This window comes from Arvicanthis niloticus, chromosome 14, assembly GCF_011762505.2.
Source record: "Arvicanthis niloticus isolate mArvNil1 chromosome 14, mArvNil1.pat.X, whole genome shotgun sequence".
In the NCBI taxonomy this organism is placed as follows: Eukaryota; Metazoa; Chordata; class Mammalia; order Rodentia; family Muridae; genus Arvicanthis; species Arvicanthis niloticus.
The window spans coordinates 31,138,312-31,158,103 of record NC_047671.1 but is presented as its reverse complement, the minus strand read 5'-3'; the positions used below and the strand labels follow the sequence as shown (position 1 = coordinate 31,158,103).

At 42.0% G+C, this 19,792-nt stretch overlaps 1 protein-coding gene across 1 annotated transcript in view; it reads left to right on the top strand.

Annotated features, from left to right (window-relative positions):
- The window catches only part of Ccdc192 (coiled-coil domain containing 192), a 193,212-nt gene that overhangs the window by 57,546 nt on the left and 115,874 nt on the right, over nt 1-19,792 (top strand). The window contains exons 4-5 of the mRNA XM_034518367.2: nt 1,288-1,419; nt 3,300-3,356. Of these exons, the coding sequence (XP_034374258.2) occupies nt 1,288-1,419; nt 3,300-3,356 (189 nt within the window). The remainder of the gene's footprint in view (nt 1-1,287; nt 1,420-3,299; nt 3,357-19,792) is intronic.

Genomic DNA, 19,792 nt, shown 5'->3' with positions numbered 1-19,792 from the left:
TGCTTTAGGTAATATTCTTTTCTTCCCCACTGTCATTGCAAAGGGAAATGAGAGGCCCAGCAACTCACCTCAGCCACTTAACAAAAGTGAGATGAAGGCTTTTGACACAGAGTCCACATGATTAGCTAGTCTAGCTAGCTAGAAAGACAGAAGTGGGCTCAGAGAAGCCAGACCACATTCCCAAGCCACCATGAGCCCAAGAGTCTACTGCCTTAGTGGAAATAAAAGCACACTGAGCCTCCAATACAGCTTAGAATTGAAAGGTGTCCCCAACAGTTCTTGGAATGTGCATTTCTTCTGGCCCTGAGTATGCACCTTAGGGATTCCTGGCCCATAACACAGTGGCTGTGTTATGTTCCCATTGAACAAATTCATGTTAAATGAATAATTTGTAGATCGACTGGGGAAGCCCGTGTATAGTGTAAGGTATGTATGCTAGCTCACTCATTTCCTTTCAGATAGCTCTCTTCATATGGTTAACTACTTAACAGCACTGATTTTTGAAGGAAAAAAAGTATATTTTGCAGTAACATCCAGGAAAATGTGAAAGAGGTACCCAGAGATAATCTATGCTTCAAAAGATACAGAGAGATGCTATGAACATAAAACTCTCCAGATCTTCCAGTGACTCACAGGCTTACTACTGAGCATCAGAGACTGAGCACAGGGAGCTGTCTGAGAGAAAGGAAGAGCCAATCAGGGAGCCAGGTTTCTGAGGGACTAGGGCCATCACACCACACCCTCAAGAGGGACCGGAACAGTTGAACAAGCACAAAGGGGTATTTTGGTTGTGGTTTGCATGGATCTGGCTCTAAAAAGACTTAAACTTGAAACATTTAACTTTCAACCTTCCCTTCTGCCTCTTAACACAGTTGCTCTTACGGTGTTTGAGTGAGTGAGATCCCATACACTCTGTGGAGAGCTGTAGACCTCCAGGAGTTAAGTTTCAAGAACCTGGGGTGATCACAAGATGGTTTTCAGAGGCAGCTGTGCCAGCAGTGGGACCTCAGAGTGCAGGGAGGTGAGCGCTGAGAGCCCATCATAGGGAGAGGTCTCCTGCATCGTGACTGTGTTCTTACCTTGCTTGCCCATGTTAGAAGTAATGAAATCAATGGAAGTTCCCCTTTTCTCTCATTACTTGATATTTGTAGAGAACGTTGCAGAAGCCCTTTATGGAAAGATTTAACAGACCTTAGTAGAGGACAATTCATCCCTAAGTCGACCCTATAAAAGGAGTCTTTAAAGTACCACCGAATCCTATGTCCTGACAATAGCTTATCTGTTTAGCTTACAGCTTCAGAAGCAACGAAATCACAACTACTCGAGAAAGTTTCGGTGCTGGAAGGAAGGCTAGAGGATGTGAACCGAAAGAATGTTGGTGGAGAGATGTATGAAAACATGGTTCTTGAGAAAGACAAGGTACGAGGAAGAAAGGTCATCTGTTTGAAGTGTTGCTTAACCGTATATGACAAGTCGGTAAGCCATTGCTGGGTGCAAAGTTCGCATTTAAACAGCTGGACCTGTCACTCAGAGGTAACAAGCACTTGAAGCTGTTCCTACTTAAAAGTGTTGACTTGTTCCTTTGGCCCACAGATAACTAAAATCATAAGGGAAAATGTACAGCTCTGCCTGTGTTCTGTCTGTCTCTTTGGCTGAAGACATAGAGATAAGTTATCTAAACTTACAGTGACCTAGGATTTTAGAAGACCAAAATCTGAGAGAATAAAAAGCACTCCCTCCAGATAGGGCAGTTGTCCACAGGAGTAAGGTTGTTTTCTAAAATTAACAACTAAATGGAGTAGAAGACGACCACGCAGGACAAGAACCAGCTGAGGACGTGGTGGGCCAGTGTTGGGTGGATCACATCTTGACGTAGAGTGCTTCACTGTGCAGACTTCTTGCCTCCTCGTTTCCCATCAGTACTTCAACATCAGACGGGGCAGGGGATGTCGCTGGAGCCTGTATTTGTTCCTCTTCCCGGGGTGGCCATGTTAGATATATCTCCCTTCTCTTCTGTTTACTATTATTTCCCTTCATTGGTGTATTGGGATAGGGGCCTGAGCCTACTTCATTGGGAGTTCTGGAGCCCAAACTTTTAACCTGAAATCTGTTAACTGTAGTTTGCTTAAACTGTACAAGTACCCAAGTTTAATCTTCAGCATTTTTTTAAAATTAAGTTCAAATTCGAGTTAATGGGGGTGAATGTAACATTTTCATTTGGCAAAGGTAACTTTATTTCCTGCTGAACATTGACATATTAGAATTTTAAGTTGCATTTTAAGCTTTTTCTTTTTTGATAATGTGCCTTTTGGGGCAATATTAACTGAGTAGTCTATTTTGTCCATGATATCAATTGTACACATATTTCTTAGTTTTCAAGGTTAGACCTTAGGAAGGCCTTATTTCTGTAAAATAAAACAATGGGTCTTAAAATTTGATGTGCTGTCTTAGTTAGGGTTGCTGTTGTTATGATAAAACATCATGACCAAAATCAAGTTGAAGAGGAAAGGTTTTATTTGGCTTACACTTCCATTTTGCTGTTCACTGTTGAAGGAAATCAGAACAGGAACTCACACAGGGCAGGAACCTGAAGACAGGGGCTGGCACAGAGGCCATGGAGGGGTGCTGCTTACAGGCTTGGTCCCCATAGCTTGCTCAGCCTGCTTTCTTACAAAACCCAGGACCACTAGCCCAAGAATGGCACCAAGTGATGGGATGGCTGGGACCTTCCCCATCAATCAATAATTAATAAAATGTCCTATAGACGGTTCTTACTGAGGTATTTTCTCAATTGAGATTTCCTCCTTTCAAATAGTTCTAACTTGTGCCAAGTTCAAACAAACTATCCAGAACACATGTTTTTAATTTGTAAAGTGATGGAACCCTGAAAACATATGTATGTGTCATTATATACATTTACCTCTTGTTCAATCCACAGAGTTTGTATATGCCTATGGATATGTTTCTTGTAAAAGTACTTATGTGCTCATACACTTGTAAACACACACACACACACACACACACACCCAGAGAGAGAGAGAGAGAGAGAGAGAGAGAGAGAGAGAGAGAGCTCATTACCTCAAGTCATCATTTTCCTCAGTTAACATGTTTGTACTTTGCCCTTGGGCTCTCTCGTAGAATAGAAGAGGACAAGGAATGGAGAAATGACCTCTCTAGTACAGTTTTCCACAACCCCTAATGCTGCCAGTCAGGAGATTGAGAAAAGACACACATTTGCCTGTGGGGTCCTTTGACTATGAAGACTTACACACCTATTCTCCTAACCCTTCTCTTTCTAGTGCATTGAGAAGCTGCAAGCCGAAGTAAAAGCCTCCCAAGAGAAACTTAACGCCCATGTAAGTGTTTTTCTTTTTTTCTCTCAGTTTCCTGATTCATACCGATGTAATCCTGAAAATGAACAGAACATTTTCAGAAGTCATAAGGGAGGTTTATCCACTGCAAAAAAATAAAACTAAAAAATTAAAAAGAAAAACACAACAAAAACATAAAGTTAAAAATCAGTATTTTTACTACTCCATACATAAGGTTCACATTCTTGCAGATGCTGAAAATGAAAACAGTATGTACTCTTATACACAGTCAGATGGTTTAACCAGTCTAAACTGACGGCCCAACTGAGTAGTAACTGTAGGAAAGGATGCCAGGTAAGTCAGTGAAGAGCCTCAAGTGGCAATCAGTGGTTATTGATACATAGAGCATAGATCTGAAGCAGAGATCCTGAAACTTCCATTTACACAAAAAGACCCTGGAAAGTTTCAACCAGCAAGCTTCCCAAAGATGCCATTTTCTGGGCACTTAGGCCTCAGGTGACTGTAGAAGACACTGATGCCAGTGCATCCAATCCTGAGAGTCAATCTTGAGCAGTATATTTTATATGTATTTGTTTGCTCCAGATTGTGATATTTGAAAAAGTAACCATAAATCAGAGTGTGCGAATGTCCATTTGCCCCCCTAACGTCTTTGACGAAGACCTCACAAACTCCTGGGGCAAATTCATTGCACTTTAGCCTATGTGTGTACAGAGGTGTAATGAGCACCAACAGACAGGGTACTCTTGTGCACCACTGTCCATTTATCAGTTACCCTGCTACTCTTGAGGATATGAATGATCCTGACATCTTACATGTGTCTCCAAAAGCTTGCTTGTCATACTAGTCATCTCCTTCTCCATCTGGACAGCATGGCTTAGTCCCGATGAAGGATACTGGCCGGCCACGTCAAATGGCCACTCTCAATAGCACCAAGTTCCTCAGACCAGCTCAGGATGCAAGCAAAAAATTATGGAGACCTCCCATTGACTCTGTGAAGTGAGCTGGCCTGAGAAAAATCTTTTTAATCATCCCATCTTTTTGTGCTGAAGGAAAAAAAAAATCTGTCAGACCAGAGCATGTAATTTCTAAATCCAATCTTTTTCTGACCTTGCTTACTCGTTTGACCAATACTGAAAATGACTCGTGTCTGCGTCTGTGGCATTGTGGCCTATTCTGCAGAAGTATGCCACACTAACTCAGCATTCTGTTGCAGAGTTTTCCCGCTGGTCTGCCCCAAGGGTGCCAGTTAATGACTGTAGTTGGAGGAAAGCTCTGGTTCTTACCCTGCCACCTACATCTGTGTGTATAAAGGAAGGCAGATATACTTCCCAAACTTCTGATGCTGCCTTCCAGCATCAATTAATGACAGGCTGACTTTAAAGGCTCCCTGTCATTGATGCCTTGAGGAAATTTCTGTGGTATCTGTCTCCTAATTCTAGAGAGTTTCTGCCTCCACCATGCTGCTATTGTTCCAGGCTTGTCTGAACAAGGATTGTTTTGTTGTTGTTGTTTAGAGTGTCTAGAATTTTCTAAAGTTATTGTCAGACATCTAGGTTTCAATATACCAGTTTACATCCATCAAGGATTTTTGTGAATTCAAGAAATTTTAGATGAAAACTATTAATAATAGCATTTTTATTGAGTTGGCTATGTGTAATCCTATAATATCAGTTTAGAATTCTAATAAAAACCTGACAAGCTGAGCGTTATTTCTCAGATTAAAAGACTGAATCTTACAAAGGTTAAGTTACTTTTCACACTTGTAAATTCATGATTTTGCCATCCCAACTGAGTGTCTTTCCAAATCTCTCTCCCTCTGTCTCTCTTTCTCTTTCTGTCTTTTTCTTTCTCTGTCTCTCTCTGTCTCTGTCTGTCTCTCTCTCTCTCCAAGCTCTCTTGGCTGTCAAAGGTCATTTAAAACTCTACTTCCGAGATCCCTTTCTCTTTCTCTGACCTGGAAATGAACCATGCCTTTGCCGAGCTTCAACTTACACTCCTCTGTAGATGAACAACCACTTCTTCCACCTCCTGCAACTTCTTTATATCTTAGTTATCCTGTCATTCTAACCACTCTGTGCATTTCTTAAAACATTGTCCCTGGAGATACCCTTCAGTAGGATACTACTACTTACTCGGAAAAGGAAAAGTGTGAGGGGGGCTGGGCGGGCTGGAAACAATTCAAATCGGGTTTGTTCCTTTTAGAAATTATCCATGGATAGCCAGCCTGTGAGCGTGTCTATCTCTAAGTACTATTTTAGAGCACATAGCTCTGTAGGCTGCTGACATCTAACATCAAATGAAAGCAGAACTTCCCAGTGTGACCTAGCATTGTGCTGCTATCTCAGGATCAGCATCAGCAAGTCGAATTTGTCATTTTTTTTTCTGAGTCTTGAATACGTCTGTCCCTCTGTTAGTCTCCAGCTATGGTGGCTAATGTAGCACTATTAGATTACTCTAGAGTTCAACTAAAAAGCAGTCTTAATATCCTAACCTTCTTCACTTCCATCCTTCAAGTAGTTGGCTGTAGGGTCCTGGCGCCAGATCCCCAGTTTACCCCACGTCCACACTTTATCATATTACTGCTTCTCTGTGCCTTCCTGCCCAGTGTATAGTTTAGCTGCTGTAAGTGGTTCCAAATAGTTGACATATGAAAATTTGGAGCCTTCTCCTGGCCTTCGACAGTCATCACAAAACCAGCCCATTTGTTTTAGCTGCGCAGGGTTTAACTGTCTTAGAAGAGAAAAGATAAAATTTATGTATAAATATTTTAATTGAGCACTGCAGGCATAGCTCAGAGTGCTTGCTTGGCATACCTGAAGCATATATGCAAGAAGGGGTAGAGACAGAGGAAAAGACAAAAGAGAAAAAAGAAAAGGGAAGGGAAGCGTGGAAGAGTAGTCGACTTAAACTAGGTGCAGACAACAAAACTAAATTGTGTGTGTGTGTGTGTGTCAGAAAGAGAGAGAGAGAGATTGTGACCCACTACAGAAGAGAAGAGGTTTAAGAAACCAGGATTGTGCTGACCAAACTTCATAGATGGAGGGAAGGTTTTTACAGGAGAAGAGAAAAGAAAGATCTTGAGATGTCTGAGGATTCAAATAGTTACAATATAAATACTAGGGAGAGCTTGCGAGGGTTTCTTGGTGTCATGTGTTTCATCCTTCATCAGTATTTGAGAGTCCCATTAAAGACTGAATGTTCTATTTGTAGTGTGACAAAGGTACACTTGTGTAAATTAACCACTGTGCTGGCCAGTGATACAAGCTAATGTCATCTAAGAGGACTGGTCCTCTGAGGATCTAAGAAGATTCCTCCATAAGATTGGGCTGTAGGCAAGCCTGTAGGGCATTTCCTTAATCAGTGATTAAGGGGGTGGGCCCAGCATACTATGGTTGGTGCCATCTCTGGGTGAGTGGGTCTAGGTTCTGTAAGAAAGCAAGCTGAGCAAGCCATGAGGAGCAAGCCAGCAAACAGCACCCCCACATGGCCTCTGCATCAGCTTCCATCTCAAGGTTTCTGCCCTCCATAGCCTCTGCATCAGCTTCTGCCTCAAGGTTTCTGTCCTGTTTGAATTCTTCTCCTGACTTCCTTCAGTGATGAACAGAAATGTGGCAGTGTAAGCCAAATAAACCCTTTCTTCCCCAAGTTGCTTTTGTTATGGTGTTTCATCACAGCAATACTAACTCTAACTAAGAAAACCACCTAATGGTATTCCCATTTCCTAAAGACCATCCTGGATGTGCTTGCAAACACAGCCCCTGGCCCTGGTCTCTGCTCACCCTTCTCTCATCTCCTTTACTCTTACTCTCAGACTGATCCTGCTACTAAAATGAAACTTCCATTTCCCCTTATATTTACAGTACTTCATGACTCTCTCTACTGTTTGCACCATTCTCTGGACCAGAATGTCTTCCCTGGTCTCATCCAATAACTCTTACTGTTAAACACGTCAGGGGCTAGAGAGATGGTTAAGGCCACTCAATGGTTAAGAGTACTGGCTGGTTTTCCAGAGGTTGAAAACTCTGGCTTCCATGGACCCTGCATACACATGGTGCACAGACATAACATGCAGGCAAAATAGCCATACATGTAAAACCTACACTTAAAAACAAATACACATTTCTGATACATTAAATTGAACAATTTAATTTGAGCAAAGAACAACTGATGAGTTGAGCAGTGCTCAGAACCATGAGTCCCAGAGAGTTCTAACAGCAGCATGTACTATGATTGAATGTGAAAGAACTTCAGAAGACTTCTGTGTTGGAACATTCAATCCCCAGCTGGTGGTAGTGTTTTGGAAGGCTGTGAAACCCATAGGAGGCAGAGCCTCACTGGGGGAATCGAGTCACTTCGGCTTTACTTCCTCTCCACTCTCTGCTTCCTCACTGTGGGTAAAGGTTAAGCTTTTCCCACAACTATATACTGCATCTTTTCTTTAAACATAAACAAAAACCCAACCAGCCAAACAAACAATCAATCATTTCCTTCTTCAGATTGCTTTTGTATGGTGTTTTGTCATAGCAATGAGAAAAGCAATTGAAGCAAGAATACACAAGGGGGATTCGGAGACCAAGCACAGAACACGTACAGAAATCACTCAACTGACCATGTTAGGCATCTGCTCTATGGTGTAAGGAAAACTGAGATATGTCCCTATTTTTTTATGACCTGGCCAGTTAGTCGTGTGTTCTTGGCTGAAGCAGTCTTTTCTTATAGAACAAATATACTCCTGCGTTAGATTGCATTTTTGTTCATGTACTAAGTTAGGTTGATGGTTATTATGTGGAAATCCAAAGCAGAGAAATTGTAAGGCCAAAATGCCTTCTGTTCATTTAGCTCTACAGAGTTTAGTATACCCTATATCTGTTTTCATACTATCTGTTTATATCAAACTCTGAGGCATTTAGGATAGTAACAATGGACATGTGTGTGTGTGTGTGTGTGTGTGTGTATGTATCTATATTATAATTATACGTGCACTATACTATACATACACTATACCCTACCATACTATTCTATATGTATGCTATACTGTATTAGATACAGGAGTCATCACCCTACACCCTTCAATGGAGCTAAGGCACTTGTACGTTGTCTCATCTATTTGTGTATCCTACCATAGTTTCGAACTGGGTCTGAATAAACTCATGTTCCAGAACTTGGAGAGTTCAACTCAAGGAGTAGAAAAAAGATAAAAAGAGAGATCCACAGGTGTAGACCCATAGGGAGGTGGCTCCTGCCTGAGGAGTCAGAAAGAGTAGACATGTGAGTAACGGAGAAACTGAAGAAAAGCCTCACTCTGAACCCAGAGACATCCTTAGTGAATTCCAAGATCTCAGTCTGTGCCACCATCCAGTGCCAAATGACAGTAGGAGCCATGGGCAGAGTGTCAGCCATAAGGGCTTGGGTCACAAGCAGCCAGACACTTGCACATCAAAATCTATAGTGCCGGGAACCAACACTGAAGGCATTGCTTAGTGTTCACCCCTTTCCTACTTCATCTCCACCGCATTCCTGTGACCCTCCCCCTAAGTGTGTCTCTGGGGACTCTGCTTCTCATTCCTTTGCACATGGAATACTGCCTGTCTGTCTCATTCAGTTTGGCGTATTTTTCTCAGTCTTGATGGAGATAGCTCTTCCCAGAAGTTTCCTCTTACCCAGGAGCCATCTATCTTTCACTGGAGTTTTCATTTCTGTGTTCTTCTCTTCACTTCTTACGGCTCTGTAAACCCCATGATGAAGTAGCCTTGTGCAGTCAGCCTTTTCTCCAACAAGCCTGGGGAGCAGAACACAGGCTCACCTTTGTTTCCCATAATGTCTCTTCAGTGCCTTGTGCATATTAACGAAACAACTTAAGGGGAAAGAGAGAAACAAGAGGAGATGTAGCGGGAGATATTAGAAAAGGAGGCGTCCTGCTGGCTCCTGGCTCAGCTGCCGTGTTTCCGCACTAATGCCTGGTCCCAGCTGGGTGTCCTCCAGGCTACTCTCTCTAGCTTGCCCCGTAGTAACCAGTCATTGTGCGTCCAGCTACGGTTCACTTGTCCCTGGGGCAGCTAATTCTTTCACAGCCATACCACCTGGTTGTCGGAGGATCCACCTTCCAGTAACCCAGTTAATCAAAACTCTAGATGCTTAAAGTTAACCAATGGATTTATATATAAAATAAAATTACAATACACAAGATGCCCACACAATTTAGGTTAACCCAATTACTCTAACCTTTAGATTTCATATCTACCTATTTGCTTGATGCCATGCAGGTCCACGTCCACAACCATTTCACCTTCCTCCTCCCTTCTGAGAGTCTCTCTCTCTCTCTCTCTCTCTCTCTCTCTCTCTCTCTCTCTCTCTGTGTGTGTGTGTGTGTGTGTGTGTGTGTGTGTGTGTGTCTTTGCCACCCTTGGCTCCTTTTTCCTGTCTAATCATAGGCCTCACGCTGCAAATAGATTGGGCAGGGAAATTTCTACCACAAGAAGTCATGGTGGGAAGAAAGACAAATGGTTACATGCATTCTCTCATGCATGGGTTTAAGTGCATGTGCATGCTTGTGTGTGGAGTGAAAACAGAGGTGTGTCTACTTCAGGGTAGAGGGAGAGCATCAGTGAGAAGGGGAAAGGAGAGTCCTTCAGGGGGAGCGAGCAAGCACATGATATATCTGTGTGAAAACGGCATCATGAAATCCATTAGTTTGTATTTGAATTTTAAAAAATTAATAAAGCAAGAAATGATGCAGCCAAACTAAAGTGAAATTTACTTTGGCATTTATAGACACATACTTTATGCTTCTGGGCAAATTATTTGTGGGTAAAATTATATTTCTTAAAGATGCCAGTAACATAAGGCACCACTTCAAGCTAAAGCTGGTACTGTCAGGGTATAGTGTGCATTCGTCACTTTTCTATTGCTGGGATCAAACCCTATGAGCAAGGAAACTTACAGAAGAGTTCGTTTGAGCTTATACTTCCAGAGGGAAAAGAGTCTGTAATGGCTGAATAGAGGCAGAACCAGAAGCTGAGGGCTCACATCTTCAATTGCAGGCATGAAGCAGGGAAAACAAACTAGAATAGGAGTGGTCTTTAAACTCTCAAAATCCACCCCCCAGTGAAATACTTCCTCCAGAAAGGCCATAGCTCCCGAACCTGCCCAAGCAGTGCCACCATCTGAAGACCAAATGCTCAAATGCCCAGAACTATGGGGACAGTTCTCATTCAAACCATCACAACATGCAAAGGAGAAAGATAATGATTTCTTCTAATGGAAGTGCAGAATAAAAACAAAAAAAGAACAAACAAAACAAAAACCCTAGAATAAGATAAACTCCTACTTTACATAAAGAAATATATCTAAAGGAGTGGTCTTAACTGAGCAACAACTTGGTGTCTGGGCTTATTCAGCTCAGTCATAAAGAACCCAGTTGGTGAATTATATTATTATTTAATCTAAGTAATACCTATGAAGTAGAAAGTGATACAAGCCGTAACATTTCTGAGTTACCATTTGCTAATATTTTTAAGATTAAAATCACATTCCTTAGCTTTACTGTGCCTAGAAACAGCTTATGTTTTAAAATGGTTTTAAAGATTTATTTTCTCTCAGTGAGTAGCAAGTCTGGGCCACCCACAGAACTAAACTGCCCTGACCAATTTTTTTTCACTATCTCATGGTTACATAACTGCTTAAATCTACACAAGCTAAAACAAATACTTCAACTGAATGTTTATAGTCACTTGAAGATAATTGTTCAAGTTATAATGACTTGAATTAAGACTAGGTATTTTAAGAGAAAAATATTCCTTTAAACATGAGTGCCTTCTAAGTAGTTGGATTTATTTCTTGTTGAGCTTTAACATTTGGAGTTATAGTACTCTGTCTGTCTGTCTGTCTGTCTGTCTGTCTGTCTGTCTGTCTAACCCAGCATTAATGTATACAATAGCCCACAGATCCGCAATCCTAACATACCCTCATCCCAGTGGTCATATGCTCTTATGGTGTCTAACTATCCATAAGATCTACCCAGGACTCAAAAGTTCTGTTCATCTTCAATGGAGTTCTTTCAAAGGGGAAATCTGGGTAATTAGGTGGGAGGCATTCAAACGTTGCTACTCTTTATAGCATTATGTGTGTCTGAAATACGTGAGTAAGACTAAGAGTTTAAATTATTCCAATGAAGAAATCCTTCAAATCAACTCTGTAGCCTTCCTCGGTCAGTAGGATAGGTAATTGTGTGTTGAAACCTGAACCTCATGAGCCACAGTTCCTTAGGATGCTCACAGACTGAGTAGCTGACGAAAAGGCGCCAGGCACGTGGGCATGTCCACCCACCCTTGGCACTTTTGAAAGTTTTGCCTAGGAGTTTGGTTTAACTTCTTTTTTAACTTTCTAAATTAAAGCTCTACAAAGCTCCAGTCTAATTCTTGTGAGGTTTCTTTCTGCTCTACTGATTGACCCTTCCCTCTCTTGGGCCACTTTCTTGGGGTTGGCTTTGTTCCTAAACATCCATGAACACACTTTCCCCAATAATACCCAGATTCCCTTTACAGTTGAGTCTTTCTCACTTTGTGTAATCTTGGGAGGCTTGTCATTCAAAATATTCTATTAGCTTTGAACTTGAAGTGACTTGAAGTGAGCCTACCCAGTAGGCTGCAAGGAATCTACATACTGAGTCAAACAGGAGAAAAATAACAGTGTGGATGTATTTTGATGATGGTACCCAGGCATTACATCTAATTGATACTGCCTGGACTAGAACTGTTGTAGACCCTTTTCTGAATCAGGTTCCCATCACTTGTTGCTTTGGTGGTGGTGGTGGTGATGGTGGTGGTGGTGGTGGTGGTGGTGGTGGTGGTGGTGGTGGTGGTGGTGGGTTTTTTCTTTTTCTTTTTTTTCTTTTCTTTTTTTTGTCTCCAGAAACTCCTCTGACACACACATACCCAAGCACAATCTCATTTTATTTGATTTGCTCATAATCAGAATAAATCACATTGCTTACATTAGCTCAGTAATTTTCAAAATGTGCTCCCTAAGTCAGAAGTATTGGTGGCACTTTGGAGGTGTTTTGAAATGCATATTTTGAGTCCCCCATTCCATATCCTCATCTAGAAGTTTGGAGAATAAAAATCCAGCAGCATAAACATTTGTTTCTGAGGCTGGTAATCTTGACCCAAGGAGTCACTGCTATGATCAGCCAGGTGCCTCCATTCTGACCAACATTGTCCTTGAGCTACACATCACAGATACTCCAACCACCGAGAATCATCTCCAGGCCTGACTCCTAACACAGCACCAGGACTGCGGCATAGCTCAGCACATGGCCCTGTTCAGGAGGTAAACCAAAAAAGGCATGCTCTTCCTGCCCCTCCTCTGCAGCCCACACTTCTGCCTACCCTAGAAGCATCACTACATTCCTGAAGCTTGTCATGACTAATTCCACCGTCATGTGACAGTAATTAATACCTTGGAGTCACTAACAGTACAGTTTCCTAGTGCTGCTACCCACATTATGTCATGCCCTTTTCACAACAATCCTGGGAGGTATTTCTTCCCCATCAGATAAGGGAAGTGAGAATCATAAACGCTATGCTCTCTACTCACAAAGACTCCACTGTAGCTGTTCTGGGTCTCGGGTACCTATTTCTAAGACTGGTCTCATTCAAAGTCAGAATTATGGCTGCTTTTATACCAAAGCCCACACGATGCCTATGGCAGTGAATGTCTATGACCAGTCTACTTTACATCCTAGGGTGGATGGTGGGATTAATCCATCTGAGAGAATTGGGCAGATGTCTCTTAGGGTGTCTTACCTGGAACCAACGAAGGGTGACAAAATTCCTTTTTAATAGAACACTTTAAGGCTATTTTTAAAAAGCTATATATATTTAACCTAAATGAATAATTCCTCAGCAGCTATTTATGGGAGGAGCCACATAATACTCCACAGCTGCACCTACAATGCATATAGGAAATATTGCCGCATGTGTTGCATACATCCGTCTTTCCTTGGCTGGATTGTCTGTCCTGCATCATAATTTAGCCACTCATTTTAGCCGTTGTGTGGTCAGTTTGTGGTTTGTCTTCACTGTAGTTGATTTGAAGAATTTGAAAATCGGGTCATGGCGGAGGTTTTCCAGTTGCTGAGTGTTGTTCCCGACCCCTGGGTGCTTGGAAAGGTAGGGGATCTGAGCTGTCACTCCGCATAAGGTCATCCCCCCCACACACACACACACCCCGAGGCCGGTTGACACCAAGGCTCTGAGGACTTGGAACTCACCAAGGATCACCCCTGGGTTCAGAGAGAGCTTTTCCTCTACTACCATCTCATCCCTTTTCCTAGCCCTTTAGGAGGGAGCTGTTTCCTTCTGGTGAGAATCCAGGCGCCTCTCCTTTAGTCTTTATTCTACACTGAGAGCTGACTTCACCAGGTTCTGGGGCACAGTTATACTCATATTTTACATTTAATGTGAACTTCAAACTACAATAACAAATAAGCAAGTCTTTCTAGTTTATTATAAAGCATTTAGGAAGAGTAAAAATATTTATTATTCTATCCTATTCTCAAAAGGAAAGAAACAAATAATTGTATTTAATCCGACACAGCCTGGAACTTTATGAGTGTTCAGCGTCAACTGCTCTCTTGACATAACTTTATAGTTATTAAGTATTAACTACAATGTTTAACTCTGTTTACTTATTTATACTATAATTTCACAAAAGATTTAAGAGGCTCATAAAAGCAGTGCGAAATAGCTGTTCTTTAAAAGTCCACAAATAATAATAATTGAAACCATATGTTAAATTAAATGGCCACATCAAAGAAAGTAGGATCTGTATGGGTAAGTCATAACTTACCATATAGAACAATATCAGACCAGTAGTATAGTAACAGTAATAATAATGGAGTTTGGATGGCTGTTTCTGCACTTTCCAACAGCAGAAAGCAAGCTCTCAACATGGGAGTAACTTTCTTTCTTTCTTGTAATTATAGTGTAGCTACTTTGTGTATGATTTTAATCCAGAGCTATTTGTGATAATCCAGCCAGGCACATTTTCCTCCAGTCAAAACCCAAGCAAACAATGTACAAGATGAAAGGCAGCCATAAAGAGTCAGGTTTGTTGAGAAGTCGCCTGACTTACACAAAAAAAGAGAATAAAGCCAGAGAGCCAGGACATGTGATTTTTCAGAAGATGAAAACTCAGCTCTATGTGAAATTTCCCCATTTATAAGTATTGGCAACTAATTCAAAGAAAATAGAGCTCTCTCTCTCTCTCTCTCTCTCTCTCTCTCTCTCTCTCTCTCTCTCTGTGTGTGTGTGTGTGTGTGTGTGTGTGTGTGTGTGTGTTAAGAGAGAGAGAGAGAGCAAAGCCTACACACAGGTGAACTAAATAGCAGCCGTTTTTCAGATTTTAAATCCAGGCAGACACTTTAGTCCTCTGTTCTATTGTTTGAAAAATGATCTTTGCAAAGAGCAGGACTGTGTGGTGATTGTAGCTGAGGGGAGTCGTATGTTTTATCATGGTCTTTTCTGGTACTAATGTTAGTTGGGATAATGGTAGCCATCGTAACAAAGAAACCCCAGAATTTCAGCACCTGAACAAAATAGAAGTTCACTTCTCTTCTCTGCTTAGATTAGCCTGTCGTAGGTGTTCATGTCTGGAGGCAGATGTCACTACTCTGTGCAGACTGAAGAATCCTCCTTTAGTTTGCAGGATCCAAGGTCACATTGGGGGTCATCTCTATTCCAGACAGTCAGACCTAATCTCTGCTTAGACACTCCTAGAAGTGGGACTGCTTACTTCTGCTTATATCCCAACGGTTAGAACTCAGTCATAAGACACAGTGACTGCAAGGAATGCTGGAAAAGATGATCTGGCAGTGGACCAGGGAGAAGGTGATGTTATATATGTCAATGAGCAACTGTCCCATCCACATTTAAGCCATCCTCTGATCTAGGTTTTGTAGTCCTTCACAGTTTGACTCCACAATAAAGTACATTCAATTTTTATTATTATTTTTAAACCAAATAAGAATAATAAGAATATTAAAATGTATGCAATAAATACCAGACAATCAAGAGTTATGCTTGAGAATATACAATATATCTTCAAATATCTTATGTTTTGATATTAAAGCACAGGAACATTGAAATACTGTGTATGTGGGTGTTTGCACGCACACACATTTCTGTGTGTATTCATATATGTGCAGGTGTGCACATGAGTACAGAAGTCAAGGGGTTGATTTTAGGTGTCTTCCTTGATTAATCTCTAACCTGGTTTTTGAGACAGTCTCCAGCTGTACCTGAGGTTCACTGATACAGCTTACTGGCTGGCTGGGTGCTGGGGATTGAACTCAGGTCTCTCATGCCTGTGTGGCAGGCACTTTCTCTCTAGTCCTCTTTTTCCACATTTCAGATGAGATTAAATTTGACCCGGCCCAGTGTGTCACTATTAGCAGAAGGTTTAGTCTTAGTCACTTACTTAGAAGTATGTCCTTCTCTCTTCCAAAGGGATTTTACGAACTCAGAGTCCAAGCCACTGACTTTGAGTCAGGTGTGTCTGTCATGGCCTGCGCCCCATGCCTCATCCCAGAAACCTTTACAAAGACTTGTGGCTTTTGCTGTGGTTGAGTGGTAAATTTTATCAGAAGATTTGGGAGTAGCTCTGGTCTGTGCACTTTGTCCAATCTTTCTAAACACATGTTCCAATTAGGGTTTATACCCAAATATCTTGTGTACAGGGAAGGTGTGCATTCTCAGAACTGTCAGTACCTAACTCTCTGTTGTACTTGAATCTTTTAAGTTGCTTGCATCCTTTCCTTCTCAAAGCATGGCTTCTATCTCTTCTGCACTTGGGGTGCTTTCTCTCTGGTTTCTCAGACATCTCAACAAAGGCTTGTAGACAATCACAAGGCCAACAGCAAAGCTGAAATCCCTTTCCTTGACAGGAGTTGGGGACAGTATTCGCTGTTAAACTAGTTGCAATTCTTCATATGCAGGTGGATGTTTGCAGGTTGCACTTACTTGAAGCTTCAGCAATTTGTCAAAATGGCACTTACTTATCAATAACACTAACAAGCTTAGACAGCTGAGCAGAAACAACAGCATTTGTAGCTTGTCCTGTTGCCAAATGAGAAGTGTGAAATTTTCAAGTATGTGCATTCTGAACTGTTAGTTTTAGCTAGAACTGAAGCAGACAGATCCTTAGTCATTTGGACGTTCCTCGTCTCCAGTGATGGGCCTATTATCCCTTGCCTTAGGAGAAGGCAGCTTCCATAGGAGAAAAAGCTGGTGCTTAACACCAATAGACACGATGCCCAGCAGTCACTGACAAAGTCTGGAGAGAAGAGAGAATAATACATTCCTGTCTCTTCCTGAAACTTTTCCTCACATTTCCCACCTATCCATATAGTCTCAAACCATCGTGGTTAACTACATACTTTCTAAAATTATTATCTCTGTGCATACTGTTTGCATGGGTGTGCATATGCCATGATGTACGTTCAGAGGCCAGAGGACATTTTGACCCAAGTTCTTTCTTCCACCTTTATGTGGGTTCTGGGGCTCAAACTCAGATCATCGAGCTGGCTGGTGAAGCAGGTGCTTTCCTGCTGAGCTATCTCACCATACCTTGCTATTTCAATGTTACACCATCAGTCCCATTTCATGAAATCATTTCCCCTTCTGAATATCCAAAAACAAACTGCTAGAGCCTAGAGGCCAGCTCTCCCATTTACTTGCTGTTTGTCTTTAAGTGGGTGCCTTACTTTGTCGGAGGCTTAAAATTTCACACTGCAAAGTGGGAGTATGATATATTATTCATAGATGTGCCCTGATGGTTAAATAAGTTACTTTACAGAACTCCGAGTATCTGTAAAACAGGTATAAATATTACATAAAGATGCACTAACAAATGAACAAACACAATGACCAACCAAGGGCAACAGCCATGAAAGAAGCCAGTGAACATTCCCTAATTTGTTCAGTGGTGAGCTGTCCTGGAGTCTTTGTGACTGGTCTGCAGTGTGAGCATTTGCATGATGGAACCCACTTTAGTGGGATTAACTGAGAGGAGGGAGGGGATTACGGTAGCACCTGCTTGAGACAGCCAACACTTGCCGCTTCTGGCTTCTGTTCCTGCCTTTGCTTCTGCTCTGATGCCCCGCACTCAAGATATGTGCTTTGACATTACCTAGTACTTCATAAACATTTATTTTTCAGTATCAGATTCTATTACGCTGAGTTTAACTCTCAATTACTTCACTGTTTTCAAAATAAATCATGTTCCCGTGTTGAGCCCAAGTAATGACTCATTCCTTGCGCGCATGAAGGGCTAGTCTAGTGTAGAAGGCAGCTCTCAGCCTGCCAGAGCTGGCTCAGAGGAATTAGCTGGGTGCTTCTGCTCACCTTCACTTCACTGAGAATACACTGGTGGGGTTAAGCAGTTGCCAGTACCACGGGGAATGGAAAACCACCGCTGAGGTGGTTTGCAACTGAGAAAGGTCCTCTTTGATGCTCAGGGGCGATTCTGAATCCTCTCGAGCCCTTCCACCTTGGCTTTCCCAGCCATTGCTGTCTCAGTCCCCTGGAGAATGTCATCCAACCTGTTTCTCTCTAATTCTTGCTTGACCCCAATAAACAACTGTCCCAACTGGGAATGTTTATGACGTATATTCCCTGTGCTTAGTGATGCTGAATGATTGCGCTGATTTTGCCAAAGTTCCTTTAACTTCCAACAGGAGATACTCTTGTCTGGAGACATCTGAAAGTGACTCCTGTAGATATCAGTACAGGGTCGAGCAGTCCAGATGAACCGCTTTCCATGTGATGCTTCTGATATTACTCTTTACCCTCCTAATTTCAGTATAAAAGACTCAAAATCTAAAAGACTCAAAATGTCCCAGGTTTTTTTTTTTCCCTCCCATTCTCAAACTCTCAGACAGCAATTCCAGAGTGGAAGTACCTATGCTCTCCAATCAAGAGACCTCAGAATGGTTGGGAATTTCTTTCTCAAAAAGTAAATTTTAGTATCTAGAAACAATAGGTTATCAACCTCTCTATTGTTGCCAGGTGAAACAGACATCCGCCTCTAATTTTAAATATTAATTTAAATAACTGCTTAAGTGCAGGTGTGTATTATTTTTAGTGTTTCTCCTATAAATAGGTCTATCTTTTGTCCAATTTTTCTCCTGGGTTGTATGTGCCATAAAGCTCACTGCAGGGATGAAGGGACGGAGAGAGGGGCTGGGAGAGTTCTACTGAACCTTTGTAAATAAATCATTTGCTGTAAGCTTGGAGTCTGTAACAAAAATTAGCCACCATATAAGTAAATTGTGTTAGACCGAGTCTGAGCCAGCGTGATTTCTCAGATGAGGATAACCAGGTCAAAGAGTTGACAAGTGGTTTAGATATGAGTCATTATCTGACTGAAGGAAGGTTCACACAGCAAGCAGCTCCATGCTTTTTCCCACTCTCCATTTAACTAAGTATGGCAACAGTGCAGGAGAAACTAAGGGGGACTTGAACTTCTCCTGCAGAGGACACAACCATATTACATAATTCCAGGAAAAGGCAAATGGAATGTGAACCCAACAGAAATGGTTATTAATTATTCATGCTCCATTCAGCCTTTTCTGCTGCTGTTAACAAGACAGTCTCTCATGCTTCGGGCTTAGTGGGTGCAGGGAGCTTCGACTGTGAACTGTGATTGTCCTCTTGAAGCACTATTTAGGAGGAAGGATTATGAGGAGAAGCGGGGAGGAGGCCGGTCCCGATCAAAAGAGGCTGCGCCAAAAGAGGCGCCAGGCGTAGGGGAGAATTCGGAGCACATGAAGATGCCGTGGGAGCTGGAACAAAGCGAACAGTCAGGCCAGAAGTTCAGAAGAGAAGGGACGGGCCGAGATGAGAATAGGAGAGCATTTTTCAGCTTTGCGAATTTGCTAACGAGAACACAGCTAGATGTTTACAGTCACACATCGAAAACAAGTTGTGTCCAGTTGAAGCCCATGGGGACAGTTCCCAGTTCCCCTTGAACACTCTTTCAGGCACCGAACATACCTATCCCCAGAGACAAGGCTCAGGAGTTTAGCCCGAGTAGTTAAGAGCTCTACCACAGTAACTCTTGAAGGTTTGCAGTGTTCGTTAAAGTTCTTGTTGTGAATTCACATTACATTGATTGGCCGGGATTCTCAGCTTCAGGAGGCTTTCAGCCTGAACCAGCAGGGTAAATATTTATGAACAAGTAATTTTCATGTCCTACCACTGCTCCAAGTTGCTTGGACGAAGACACGGTAATATTTTAGAGGAAAGTTCTCACATTTCTACAAGACCCTGTTGCCCAGGGAGTGGAATTTGCCTTTCAGACATGGACTTTAGGACACAAATTGGTCCCTTACCTGCCAGCCTCAATCAGACACCTTTGGGAATTCGGGTCAACGAAACTGACCTCCTCAGCTCCCATTTCTG